General features: G+C 45.6%; 1 protein-coding gene across 2 annotated transcripts in view; it reads right to left on the reverse strand.

Moving 5' to 3' along the window:
- The window catches only part of LOC126299292 (uncharacterized), a 547118-nt gene that overhangs the window by 240319 nt on the left and 293441 nt on the right, over nucleotides 1–13358 (reverse strand). For both annotated transcript variants that reach the window (XM_049991085.1, XM_049991086.1), the window contains exon 2: nucleotides 3581–3705. In XM_049991085.1, coding sequence (XP_049847042.1) covers nucleotides 3581–3705 — 125 coding nt within the window. The remainder of the gene's footprint in view (nucleotides 1–3580; nucleotides 3706–13358) is intronic.

Here is a 13358-nt window from a genome sequence, read left to right on the forward strand (position 1 = left end):
AGAGCGATCCACACACCTCGTCCTCGCAGCTTGGCGCGGTGGCCGCTCACACATGATCTCCTGGACCTTTCTGATTGGCTACTGTAGGAGCTCTGCCTAAGCAAGCGACGCTGCCCTAAGCGTCACCCCGGCAGCAGAAAGGTTGTTTGTTCGTCGAGCACGTGAACAAGCTGTGAGATAGCGGCACATACTGGAAAAATCTGATGTGTCGCCAACCCAGGGCCCGTGCACGGCTTTGTGAAGATCGATTGCCATCCATAGCTCACACATTAAAAAAAAATCCCTTTTCTTTTATTGAAAATAAAGGACTCCCGTACTCAATCTGTCAGCACCTGTACAGTAACAAGAATTATCACGAGCATCTACGAACAGACACGAAGCAGTACATCATTTGAAATTGCTGCATATTTGTAACGTCGGTAGCAAAGCTTTTCAAGATGATCCCTCAGATTCTTTATAGGTGTTTTGTATGAAGTAAGACTTCCGTAATCTTATGGTTGATAATTTTGATACTGCCTTCGGAGCAATTAATTCACATTATAAATATGTGGAGAATAACCTTCATGGATTTTTTAGTAAAAGCTCATGATATTTCAAAGTATTGAATCATTTTTACACTAACACTCAACCTCTGCCACATCCTGCACGTATTTCATACAGCTATATAAGAAGCAGCGTCTTCCGGTTTTTCTGTACAATAGAACAAGGTAACACCGACAGAAGACACGAAGTTACCGGTCACCCTCCAACACCTGTTGAGTGTCGTTATCGTGGCTACCCGTATAGTAGTTATGTAGCTACAAATGACGTCCACTACATGCTACATCGTAATTATAACATATGAGGACTACTGTAGTTGCCTGCTGTACAGTGAATGGTCAAGAATGTCACACTTTTGAAGCCCTGAAGGTCACACTATTTAATACACGTTGTGTTAAGCAGTGATACATCCGTTCGTTTTCCGGCACGACATTCGGACAGAATAGTCCCTCATAGCTACTCGCTAAAGAGATGGGCGATGAAGAATGGGGAACTTCATGTGGCCAGTGCTGTGCTTCGTGCCTGAGACATGGATGGAGAACACACATCTTTCTTCCCCACAGTGTTCTCTCGGTACATCCCATAGCGAAATGGATGTGTCGTACACCAGACGCAGGAAATTACAAAAAATGGAAAATCTACGACCTTAAGATGTCGTAACAAATTAACAACTGCGCTACAGGGGGAATCGAACTATGCCCTCATTTATCGCAAGCAGTCTCCAATTGGAACAAAAGAGTATACTTCTAGAACCGATAAAAAATTTCATTCTGTCTCATTATCACTTACAGTTTTTCCTATTTTCCATATAACCAACCACTCGTTCTCCCATAGTGGTCGCAGCCACAGAGAGATGAATATGAAGGAGGACAGGATTGCCTGTTCTGACTGCTAGTGATAAATACGAGATCCGGTCTCGCACAGATGTCTGTTTATTAATTCATGTCAAGTAAATATTGCTAGCTTTAAACAGAAATTCTTCAGCCTCGGAATAGTGATTCAGCAGCTCTATGAATTCATAAGTGGATATACACTCCTGGAAATTGAAATAAGAACACCGTGAATTCATTGTCCTAGGAAGGGGAAACTTTATTGACACTTTCCTCGGGTCAGATACATCACATGATCACACTGACAGAACCACAGGCACATAGACACAGGCAACAGAGCATGCACAATGTCGGCACTAGTACAGTGTATATCCACCTTTCGCAGCAATGCAGGCTGCTATTCTCCCACAGAGACGATCGTAGAGATGCTGGATGTAGTCCTGTGGAACGGCTTGCCATGCCATTTCCACCTGGCGCCTCAGTAGGACCAGCGTTCGTGCTGGACGTGCAGACCGCGTGAGACGACGCTTCATCCAGTCCCAAACATGCTCAATGGGGGACAGATCCGGAGATCTTGCTGGCCAGGGTAGTTGACTTACACCTTCTAGAGCACGTTGGGTGGCACGGGATACATGCGGACGTGCATTGTCCTGTTGGAACAGCAAGTTCCCTTGCCGGTCTAGGAATGGTAGAACGATGCGTTCGATGACGGTTTGGATGTACCGTGCACTATTCAGTGTCCCCTCGACGATCACCAGAGATGTACGGCCAGAGTAGGAGATCGCTCCCCACACCATGATGCCGGGTGTTGGCCCTGTATGCCTCGGTCGTATGCAGTCCTGATTGTGGCGCTCACCTGCACGGCGCCAAACACGCATACGGCCATCAAAGGCACCAAGGCAGAAGCGACTCTCATCGCTGAAGACGACACGTCTCCATTCGTCCCTCCATTCACGCCTGTCGCGACACCACTGGAGGCGGGCTGCACGATGTTGGGGCTTGAGCGGAAGACGGCCAAACGGTGTGCGGGACCGTAGCCCAGCTTCATGGAGACGGTTGCGAATGGTCCTCGCCGATACCCCAGGAGCAACAGTGTCCCTAATTTGCTGGAAGTGGTGGTGCGGTCCCCTACGGCACTGCGTAGGATCCTACGGTTTTGGCGTGCATCCGTGCGTCGCTGCGGTCCGGTCCCAGGTCGACGGGCACGTGCACCTTCCGCCGACCACTGGCGACAACAACGATGTACTGTGGAGACCTCACGCCCCACGTGTTGAGCAATTCGGCGGTACGTCCACCCGGCCTCCCGCATGCCCACTATGCGCTCTCGCTCAAAGTCCGTCAACTGCACATATGGTTCACGTCCACGCTGTCGCGGCATGCTACCAGTGTTAAAGACTGCGATGGAGCTCCGTATGCCACGGCAAACTGGCTGACACTGACGGCGGCGGTGCACAAATGCTGCGCAGCTAGCGCCATTCGATGGCCAACACCGCGGTTCCTGGTGTGTCCGCTGTGCCGTGCGTGTGATCATTGCTTGTACAGCCCTCTCGCAGTGTCCGGAGCAAGTATGGTGGGTCTGACACACCGGTGTCAATGTGTTCTTTTTTCCATTTCCAGGAGTGTATAATTGTGGAGAGCACAAAATTTTTTTCCGTATTTGAGTTCTACTAGCACGTGCCCTCTCCCGCGTATTCCTTTGCGTGAACAAAACGCGATATTACAATCCATATTTACATTCATATACGTTATAGCAACTGCCGAAGCATACATTCAGAGTCGATGTAGTTATGCTTCTGTGATGAAGCGTAAAATTGTACTATGGTTTCGGTTGACATAGTGTTATGATGTTAGTTAAATCTGAATGAAAGAACATCCTACTCGTCAACGCCTTCTACTCCAGTTAAAAGTATCCGAAGAGACCCCTCTCCGTAGGATTCTTGGAAGCCGAGTAATGTAATGTAATTTCAAACTTTAAAAATGAATCTATAAAATTCATCTCTGCATGTATGTTAATGTCACTCTCATACACTTGACAAATGCGGATCAAAGTTTACATAAGTAATTACATTACCAACATAGGAAAGATATGTTGCTTACATTTACACGTTACACACTAATCAGTAGGATGAATTTGGTTCACATATTTGACACATAAACTTGCGAGAGTTCATTCAATAACAACTAGAAGAATTTTTTTATTATTTACTCACTTTTCTTCGAAGACGGCTGGTGAAATGTTAGCCACTTTTTCTACATGGTGCACACCAACACACATGGAACAATTCTCTGGTGGCCGGAACACTTTGGTCATGAGGTCCGGTGCTTGGATGGTACACTGCAACAATAGGAATTCACCCTATTTGTGAATCTGTGAATTACTGGAAATGTCAAAACAAGTAATTGCAAATGAGCAAATTTATTTCATTGTTTAATTACTCCTTATGTGTAATGTTTGTGTCATTCGGTTTTTGGTCATGTCGGGTTTCTCTATGCTCAATTTAAGTTGATGCCATCAGAGAGACGAAGTGAGTTTTATACACTGTTTTCTTCATAGGTTTCTTTGTCACAACAATCCTTAATATCTCTCCTCCCATACCACATACCTATCATCGTAATATAATAGCGATGTTTTTATTGTGTTCTTCAGTTTGAAGAATGGTTTGATGCAGGTTTCCACGATACTCTATCCTGACAAGCTTCTTCATCTCGGAATAACTACGGCAATCTACATCCTTCTCATCCTGTTTACTGTATTCAGCTCCTGGTCTCTCTCTACAATTTTAATCCCCCCTCACCCCCCACACTTGCCTCCAATTGTAAATTGGTGATCCCTTGATGTCTCAGAATGTGTCCCATCAAATCGTTCCCTTCGTTTAGTCAGGTTCTGCCAAAAATTTCTTTTCTTTTCAATTATATTCAGTATCTATCCATCTAATCATCAAAATTTCAAAAGTTTCTCTTCTCTTCTTGTCTGAACTACTTACCGTCCACGTTTCACTTCCATAAAAGGCTACACACTATACAAATACGTTCAAAAAAAGTTTCTAACAATTAAGTTATATTCGAAGTTAACAAAATTCTCTTCTTCAGAAACGCTTTTCTTGCCACTGCCAGGCTACGTTTTATATGTTATGTGCTTCGGCCGGCCAACGGCCTTGCCGCAGTGGTAACACCGGTTCCCGTCAAATCACCGAAGTTAAGCGCTTGGATGGATGACCATCCGGTCTGCCGAGAGCTGTTAGCAAGCGGGGTGCACTCAGCTCTTGTGAGGCAAACTGAGGCGCTACGTGATTGAGAAGTAGCGGCTCCGGTCTCGTAAACTGACGGCGGGGAGAGCGGTGTGCTGACCACGTGCCCCTCCATACTCGCATCCAGTGACGCCTGTGGGCTGAGGATGACACGGCGGCCCGTTGGTACCGATGGGGCTTTCAAAGCCTGATCGGACGGAGTATAGTTAGTATGTGCTTCGGCCATCATTAGAAATTTTACTGCCCGACTATTACTTTTAGTTCCTCGTTTCCTAATCTAATTCCCTCAGCATTTCCTGATCGAATTTGATTACGTTCCATTGCCCTTGTTTTGCTTTTGTTGGTGTTCATCTTATATCCTCCTTTCAGGACGCTATCAATTTCGTTCAACTGCTCTTTCAAGTTATTCGCCATCTCCCACAGAATTAAATTGTCACCGGCAAACGTCAAAGTTTTTATTTCATCTCCCTAAAGTTTAATTCCCGCTCCAGATTATTCTTTTTACTTTCTTTAGTGCTTGCTCAACGTACAGATTGAATGGCATAGGGATAGGCTACAGCTCTCTCGCACTGCCTTCTCAAACACCGCTTCCTTTTCGTGACCCTCGTCTCTTATAACTGCCGTCTGGCTTCTGTACAAGTTGTAAAAACTCTTTCTGTCCCTGTGTTTTACCCCTGCTACTTTCAGAATTTCGAAGAGTGTATTCCAGTCGACATTTTTAAAAGCTTTCTCAAAATCTACAAAAGTTATAAATGTAGATTTGCCTTTCCTTAACCTATCTTCTAAGATAAGTCGTAGGGCCAGTATCGCGTGTTTCAAAGTTTTACTGACCTTCAAAGTAGTCAGCAGCATTGTGTATAACCCGTTGCCAGCGATGTGGAAGTCGTAGGATACTCTTAGCAGTGCCAGTTCTGTTGACAGTTCGAGCGGCATGGTCCATTGCCCGACGAATTTGTAGCAGTTCTGAAGCGAATAGCGTGAAGTGTTTCCTTCAGTTTGGAAATCTAGGGCTTACGTCAGGGGAGTGCAGTAGGTGGTGTAGCACTTAGCAGCCCCATCAGTCAAACAATTCAGTGACAGCTTGCACTGTACGTGCTTGAGCATTGCCCTGAAAAACGATGGTCAGGTCCTGCAGAAAGTGTCATCACTTCTGTCTCTAAGCTGGTCGTAGCTTTTGTTCCAAAAATGAACAGCATAGCGACAGGAGTGATGACACTTTCTGAAGGACCTGACCATCATTTTGCAGGAGAATGCTCAAGCACGTACAGTGCAAGCTGTTACTGAATTGTTTGACTGATGAGGCTGCTAAGTGCTATACCACCTACTGCACTCCCCTGACTTAAGCCCTCGATTTCTAAACTGAAGGAAACACTTCACGCTATTCGCTTCAGAACTGCTACAAATTCGTCGGGCAATGGACCATGCCGCTCGAACTGTCAACAGAACTGGCACTGCTAAGAGTATCCTACGACTCCCACATCGCTGGCAACGGGTTATACACAATGCTGGTGACTACTTTGAAGGTCAGTAAAACTTTGAAACAGGTGTCTATTTTGTACGATCTGTAAATAAATAGTTGTCACTATTGAAGTTCCAACCTTCGTGTAAGCTGAGTGAATTACAGGGCTCTGCAAGACAAAAGAAAATTAATACGTACTACAGATAATTATACAAGAACCTTTTTCTTTTGCTTAGGTTTCACAGTTTTTTAATTCGCACGATCTAGGTTTCGGGTTCCACTTGCATTTTCTACAGTTATTGTTGCAAAGATCGTATTCATGTCTCTTAGAGTACCACCAAACGAAAGAATCCAAACTACCAAATAAATTGCCTGATATGAGACGATGATAGGACAGTATATAAATTAGCTTACAAATAAGTAACGTATTGTCGACGACGAGATCACTAAAGAGAAGACCCTTTCTATCCCAACATTTCCCATCAACAATTAAGGGAGACCACAGAAAGCCTAAATCTGGATAGCAGGACGGGAATTTGAACCGCCATGCTAAGTAGGTGAATATAAACCGTGTCGCAGGAGGAATGGTCAATATTCATGAGTATGGCAGGAACGATCATTTGAAGCAAACAATTTCATATCGATTTATGTCCTACTGCGAATGGTTTCCGAGATAGAACACATTTAATGTACATTATTATTCATTTTCTCTGTTATTCAGTACGTTGGCATTGTTTGCAATGTACCACAGTAGTGTAGAGGAAGTCCACACTAAGAATTTGATATAGAACACTTGCGGTCTATCAAGTTAGGAAACTACCTGAAACTGGCCTACCGAAGCTACAGAGCATGTTTTCAGTATTCTCTCGCTCTCTTCGCGAAAACTATTATTCCTAGAGAAAATAGGAATAGGATATGTTTTGTAGGTAATTTAATGTTTCGCAGTACAAAATTAAAATACTTTTTCGTTAGAGGCCGAGGTTTTCTGGTTATTCAAGGAAAACGTACAAAAATCACATTGAATGTGTGTTACGTATTTCTGAAATCATTTGCAATGAGGCATATGTCCATATGACGTATTTTGCTTCAAATGAGCGTTGCTTTAATGTCCCTGAATACTGAACATTCCTCCCCGAGCACCGCGTATATATGTAATGCAATTCTTGTCAGTAAACGAAAGAGCTGATGTGGCGTTTTACCACGCGATTAGTCACTGGGATTAGTCACAATCTTCAGGTAGGCTCACCGGACGAAATGTTCGTGGCCCCCTTACAAGAACAGACCGGTCGCTCTGGACTCTGGAGATGTGTAGATGTTGTAGAACTACACCATGCCGTCGTATGGTTCTCTACTCCCAAAGTAGATCGCAACACTAAAGTGGTGTATATATGTCGGTCAGCTGCATGGAATCAGCGCAGTAAGGTGGAACAACTCACAGAAAGGAGTTACCGTGTCGGACGAGCTGATGACCACGTCGTGAATGAAATTGCCGTATCTGTTGGTGTATCAACGCGGACTGTCCTATGTCTACCAATGGCAGGCGCGTAACATGGGATGAGAACATTCGTCGTGATAAGATCTGCATCTACACGTGCATATTCCGCAAGCCACTATACGGTGCATGGCGGAGGGTATCTTGTGCAACTACTAGTCATCCTCTTTCATGTTCCATTCGCATATATGTGCCTCTGTTGGAGTTAGTGGTAGCATCATTCTGCAGCCAGCTGCTAATGCTGCTTTATATTTTGCCAATAGTGTTTCGCGAAAAGACCGTCGTCTTACCTCCCGGAATTCCCATTTGAGTTCAGAGAGCATCTCCGCAACAGTCGCATGTCGGTCAAACCTAATAGTAACAAATCTAGCAGCACGCCTCTGAATTTCTCGGATTTCTTCCTTCATCTGACCTGGTGAGGATCCCAACCACTCGAGCAGTACTCAAGAATGGGTCGAACTAGTCTTCTATACGCGACGTCCTTTATAGGTGAATTATGTGGTGTCACCACTAGACACCACACTTGCTAGGTGGTAGCCTTTAAATCGAGCGCGGTCCGTTAGTATACGTCGGACCCGCGTGAGCCACTATGAGTGATTGCAGACCGAGCGCCGCCACACTGCAGGTCTAGAGAGACTTCCTAGCACTCGCCCCAGTTGTACAGCCGACTTTGCTAGCGATGGTTCACTGACTTCTACGCTCTCATTTGCCGAGACGATAGTTGGCATGGCCTTCAGCTACGTCATTTGCTGCGACATAGCAAGGCGCCATAGTCAGTTATTATTGATATTGAATCATGTATCGTCAAGAGCGACGCTCGTCATTAATGGATTAAAGTTAAGTATTCCACCAGCTACGTCGATTTTCTCAATTCTAATTCCCTTGCCATGTTCCAGACCTCACGCCAGTCTGCGTGAGCTAAAACGCGTGCATTTCGGCCTCCATTAGTAACCCTGTGTTGGCTCTCCTGCCAGCCACAACAAGTTACACTTTCCTACAATTCTCCCAATAAACCGAAGTCAACCATTCGCCTTCCTTACTGCAGAACTCACGGGCTAATTCCATTTCATATCGCTTTCCAACTTAACGCCTCAATATGTAATCGACGTGGCTGTGTCAAGCAGTACATCACTTTCAATAACGTAATTTTTCTACGTTTCGGACTTGCGCCCGTTCAACACACCAAGTCCTAGGGGGCAGAGACGGGAGACGAGTGAGACGCCTCGTCAGCGACGATCGGTTTCATATAGACCAGTAGCTGATTCTGTCAGTGAATACAAGTCCATACCAACCAGCTAACGACCGAACATTGCGAAGGAAACAGCATGTAGTGGACATCTGGAGCCAGTTACCTCGTAAATGGCCATTGATCACAGCAGCATATAAAGCTGCACGTCTTCAGTGGGTCAAACCACACAGAGACTGGACATTAGCTGACTGGAGCCTGTAGTGTGGTGCGATGGGTCACGATTTTGCCTCTTTTCAAATGATAGAAGGCGTAGAGTTTAACAGTGCCCAATGGGTTGTTTAACTCGCAGTGTGTGGAAGGTGTGGTTCAGGCCGCAGACTGTTCTGTGGTGTCTTATGAATGAGGTTATCGCCAATACGAAGCATAATATTTATTTCAACATTCTCGGTGACCACATATTGCACTTCGCTCTACATCTTAATGATGAGGATGGTGTGGATACTCCTGTCTTCGAAGATGAGTAGAGTCATGTACACAGGGCCACACGCGTACGGTCGTGGATTGACGATACTCTCTTGCACCCTATAGTGCCTCCACTGGTCCGCTAAATCAGCCATCTTAGTGCCACAGAAAATGTCTGGGACTACTTGGAACAACGGCTGAAACATAGCTACCAATATCTCGCCCTCCGGAATCCAACCATCAATGACTGGCTTCAGCATACCTGAAAAAACTCGTCGACTCTCTTTCGCGCCAGACGAAAGCCATTATTGCTAGAGGGATTAGCGTTATGCCTACTTATATTTATGTCAGGTGCCTTTATCTAGATGTTTCCGTCTGGAAAGATTTCAGGTGGAAAGCCCAGAAATGCAGCCGTGAAAAAGCTTATACCAGGTACAGGTGTATTGGAAACAGTCGTTCGACCAGTTCTCGGATATTATTTTTCAGTGTGGCTCCTTTACCAAGACGGATGGAGAGAATACTAAAGAGACACTAATCGTCACTGGCTTGTGTAGTCGGTGTGCTAACATCACGGGTTATCTAGTCAGCATGAACATGTCACGGAAATGAACGGATTAAAAGACGGGAAAGGGGGGCCATTGGTACATTATATTACGTCCGCCGCACACCACACGGTCACTTGTGAAGTATCGATGTGAAACAGTATTCACTGACTGTTGATATACTTTCCGGGATGTGAGGTCGTGGTCCAAGAACTTTTCTGCTCCTTACGTTTCGTCCAGGACTGCGCTGGACTTCCTCAGAGGCGCTGCTCCGCTGAGTCTTGCCGACTGACTGGTAGGGTGTCTGAGAGCGACTGATATATTGTGAGAAAGGGGGGCGTGGTTCAGAAGACACGTGATGAGCAGTGATAATCCATAGCAAAGATAAGGTTGACTATCGATTACCACCTTGTCAAAAATAAAAATTGTTAGCAATTTTGTTGAGCCACTGTCCATATATCGCTAAGTTTCATAGCCTCCTCTTTCCTATTAAAATTATCGTGATGTTTATAAATTTCAATAGCTTCTCTATATAACCGTGGGTAGTAATTTAACGTTGTAGATAAAACTTCGGTATCCGAAAACTTCACTTGGTGGTTGCCTGGTTGAAGAGCATGTTCCGCTACAGCTGATTTTTCTATTTTTCTATTTTTTTTATGCTCTTTCAGTCGCGTATTTACGCTTCTTTTGGTAGTACCAATATAAACTTTACCACAGGTACATGGAATTTTATACACACCACATGTCGACAGGGGAGGACGTTTATCCTTAACAGATCGTAGTACTTGACTTATTTTCTTTGTTGGTTGTTGACTGTTCTTTTCAGACATTGTCTAACATCAAGTCAGTTCCAGTGGGATAATGAATTTTATGAACAACTTGATGGAGTAGCAATGGGTAATCCATTAGGCCCTGCGATTGCCAATCTTTATATGGAGAAATTTGAACAAACAGCCCTAGACAAAGCTAATAACAAACCATCTCGTTAATATCGATATGTAGATGACACATTTGTGGTTTGGTCTCATGGCAGAAAGGCCTTGGACGATTTCTTTGATTATCTAAATAAAATTCACCCAAAAATACAGTTTACCATGGAAATAGAAAAGGATAACAGAATATCTTTCTTGGATGTCTTAGTTATGAGACGATCCGATAGAAGCTTGGAATATAAAGTTTTTCGGAAGGCAACACACACGGACAGATATTTACATTAAAATTCTAATCATCATCCACAACAAAAAAGGGGTGTCATAAAAAGTCTTGTCGATCGAGCGCAACGGATATGTACACCTGAACATTTGGATGCTGAAGTGAAACAATTGAAGCAGGCTTTTGAAAAAAAAACGGCTACTCAAGAAAAGAGATAAATAGAATTTTGCGTCCAAGGAACAGAAGACCAAAAGATAAGAATGAACCACAACGTGAAGGATAAACTCCCTCCCCTGTCGACATGTGGTATGTATAAAATTCCATGTACCTGTGGTAAAGTTTATATTGGTACTACCAAAAGAAGCGTAAATACGCGACTGAAAGAGCATAAAAAAATAGAAAAATAGAAAAATCAGCTGTAGCGGAACATGCTCTTCAACCAGGCAACCACCAAGTGAAGTTTTCGGATACTGAAGTTTTATCTACAACGTTAAATTACTACCCACGGTTATATAGAGAAGCTATTGAAATTTATAAACCTCACAATAATTTTAATAGGAAAGAGGAGGCTATGAAACTTAGCGATATATGGACAGTGGCTCTACAAAATTGCTAACAATTTTTATCTTTGACAAGGTGGTAATCGATAGTCAACCTTATCTTTGCTATGGATTATCACTGCTCATCACGTGTCTTCTGAACCACGCCCCCCTTTCTCACAATATATAAGTCGCTCTCAGACACCCTACCAGTTCTTCACCTCACTCATCTCCTTTCCGAACAGTGTAATTCCCGTCGCTCTGCAATCTTCCTTTCCCTGGACCTCGAACATGCTTATGACCGCATATGGCATTCCGGTCTCCTCTTCAAGCTCCAAACCTTCGCCCTTCCCATTAATTACGTCCGTCTGATCGTCTCCTTTCTCTCCCGCCATCCTTCCTACGTCACCATCCATAACACAGGTTCCTACACCTTTTTTCCCTCCGCCGGTGTGCCCCAAGGCTCCGTCCTATCTCCCCTTCTGTACCTTTTATATACGGAGGACATGCTGTTGCCACCAACCCCCGTCCACCTTCTCCAGTTTCCCGATGACACCGCCTTCCTTGCCCTTGCCCCCACCCTGCAGTGCTCCCAACACCTTCTCCAATCCCATCTTGACCGGTTCACCGCTTGGTGCAACCAGTGGTTGCTCAAGGTCAATCCCTCCAAAACCCAGGCGATCATTGTAGGCAAAACCACCCCTTCCTTCCTTCTATCTCACCATCTATGGCCGTCCTATCGCCCTCACTCCCACCCTCAAGTACCTTGGCATCACCCTCGACTGTCGCCTCTCCTGGAGCCCCCATCTCTGGACAATCCAAGCTAAGGCACACTCCCGACTCCGTCTCCTCAAGCTCCTTTCGGGTCGTACGTGGGGTCTGGACCCCTCTACCATCCTCCACACCTATAAATCCCTCATGCGCCCTATCCTTTGCTATGCCCATCCAGCCTGGATCTCCGCCCCCCCTACTTTTTATAACTCCCTTCAAATCCTTGAACGCCATGCTCTCCGCCTCGCCTATCACATCTGTCTCCCCTCCTCCACGTGGACCCTGTACGATCTCATTCCTTTCCCCCACCTCCTCCTTTTCCTTGAAAGGACACGGATCCTGTACACCTCCTGCAAACTCGACCCACCTCACGCGCTTGTCTCGCCCATCCTCTCCCACCCCCGCCTGCTGCCGCGCCTGTACTCCACCCTCCTTACCCTCTCCCAAGGTGGCTTCCGCCAGCTCCCCCTCCCTGATGCTGTCCTCCTCCCCTCCATATACCCCTCCTACCAACTTTGATCCTCCTTCCCTCTTCCTGTGTCTGTTCCTTCGGGCACCCTCCCTCCCTCCTCCCTTTCTCCCCACTCCTCCCCTGGGCTACCCCTCCCCTGTCCCTCTACTCCTCCTCCCATCTCCTCAGCCATTGGCGTCTTTGTTCTCCCCTCCCCACCCCCACCCCCCACCCCCCGCCCTTCTTCCCCTCCTGGCAGGTCCCCAGACTCGCACATGGTACTTGGACTTTCGCGCCCCGGATATCATCGCCATCAGTGTCTCGTGTGTGCCGCCGTGTTTAGTGTTCAGTGTTCACCGTCGCCCTCCATCGTTCACCTGTGCCATCGCCGTCTTCAGTGTTTGTGTGTCGTGTCAACAACAGTTTCAAGTGTGGATTATCGTCGAGTGTGAACGGCTCCGTGTTTGTCTTTCTGTGTCAACTGTTTTCTTGCCCACCGTTCTGTAACCTATGTGTAATCTTTCTGTTTCTTCTCATTGTGTATCCTATGGCTGAAGAGCAGCATAGAACGCTGCTGACAGCCTGCCTGTTGTACAGGCTTTAAAATAACAATAAAGAAAAAAAACCGACCAGTCAGTTGGTAAGAGCGCCTCTGAGGAAGTCCAGCGTAGTCCTGAACGAAA

The sequence above is a fragment of the Schistocerca gregaria genome, chromosome X (genome assembly GCF_023897955.1).
Source record: "Schistocerca gregaria isolate iqSchGreg1 chromosome X, iqSchGreg1.2, whole genome shotgun sequence".
In the NCBI taxonomy this organism is placed as follows: domain Eukaryota; kingdom Metazoa; phylum Arthropoda; class Insecta; order Orthoptera; family Acrididae; genus Schistocerca; species Schistocerca gregaria.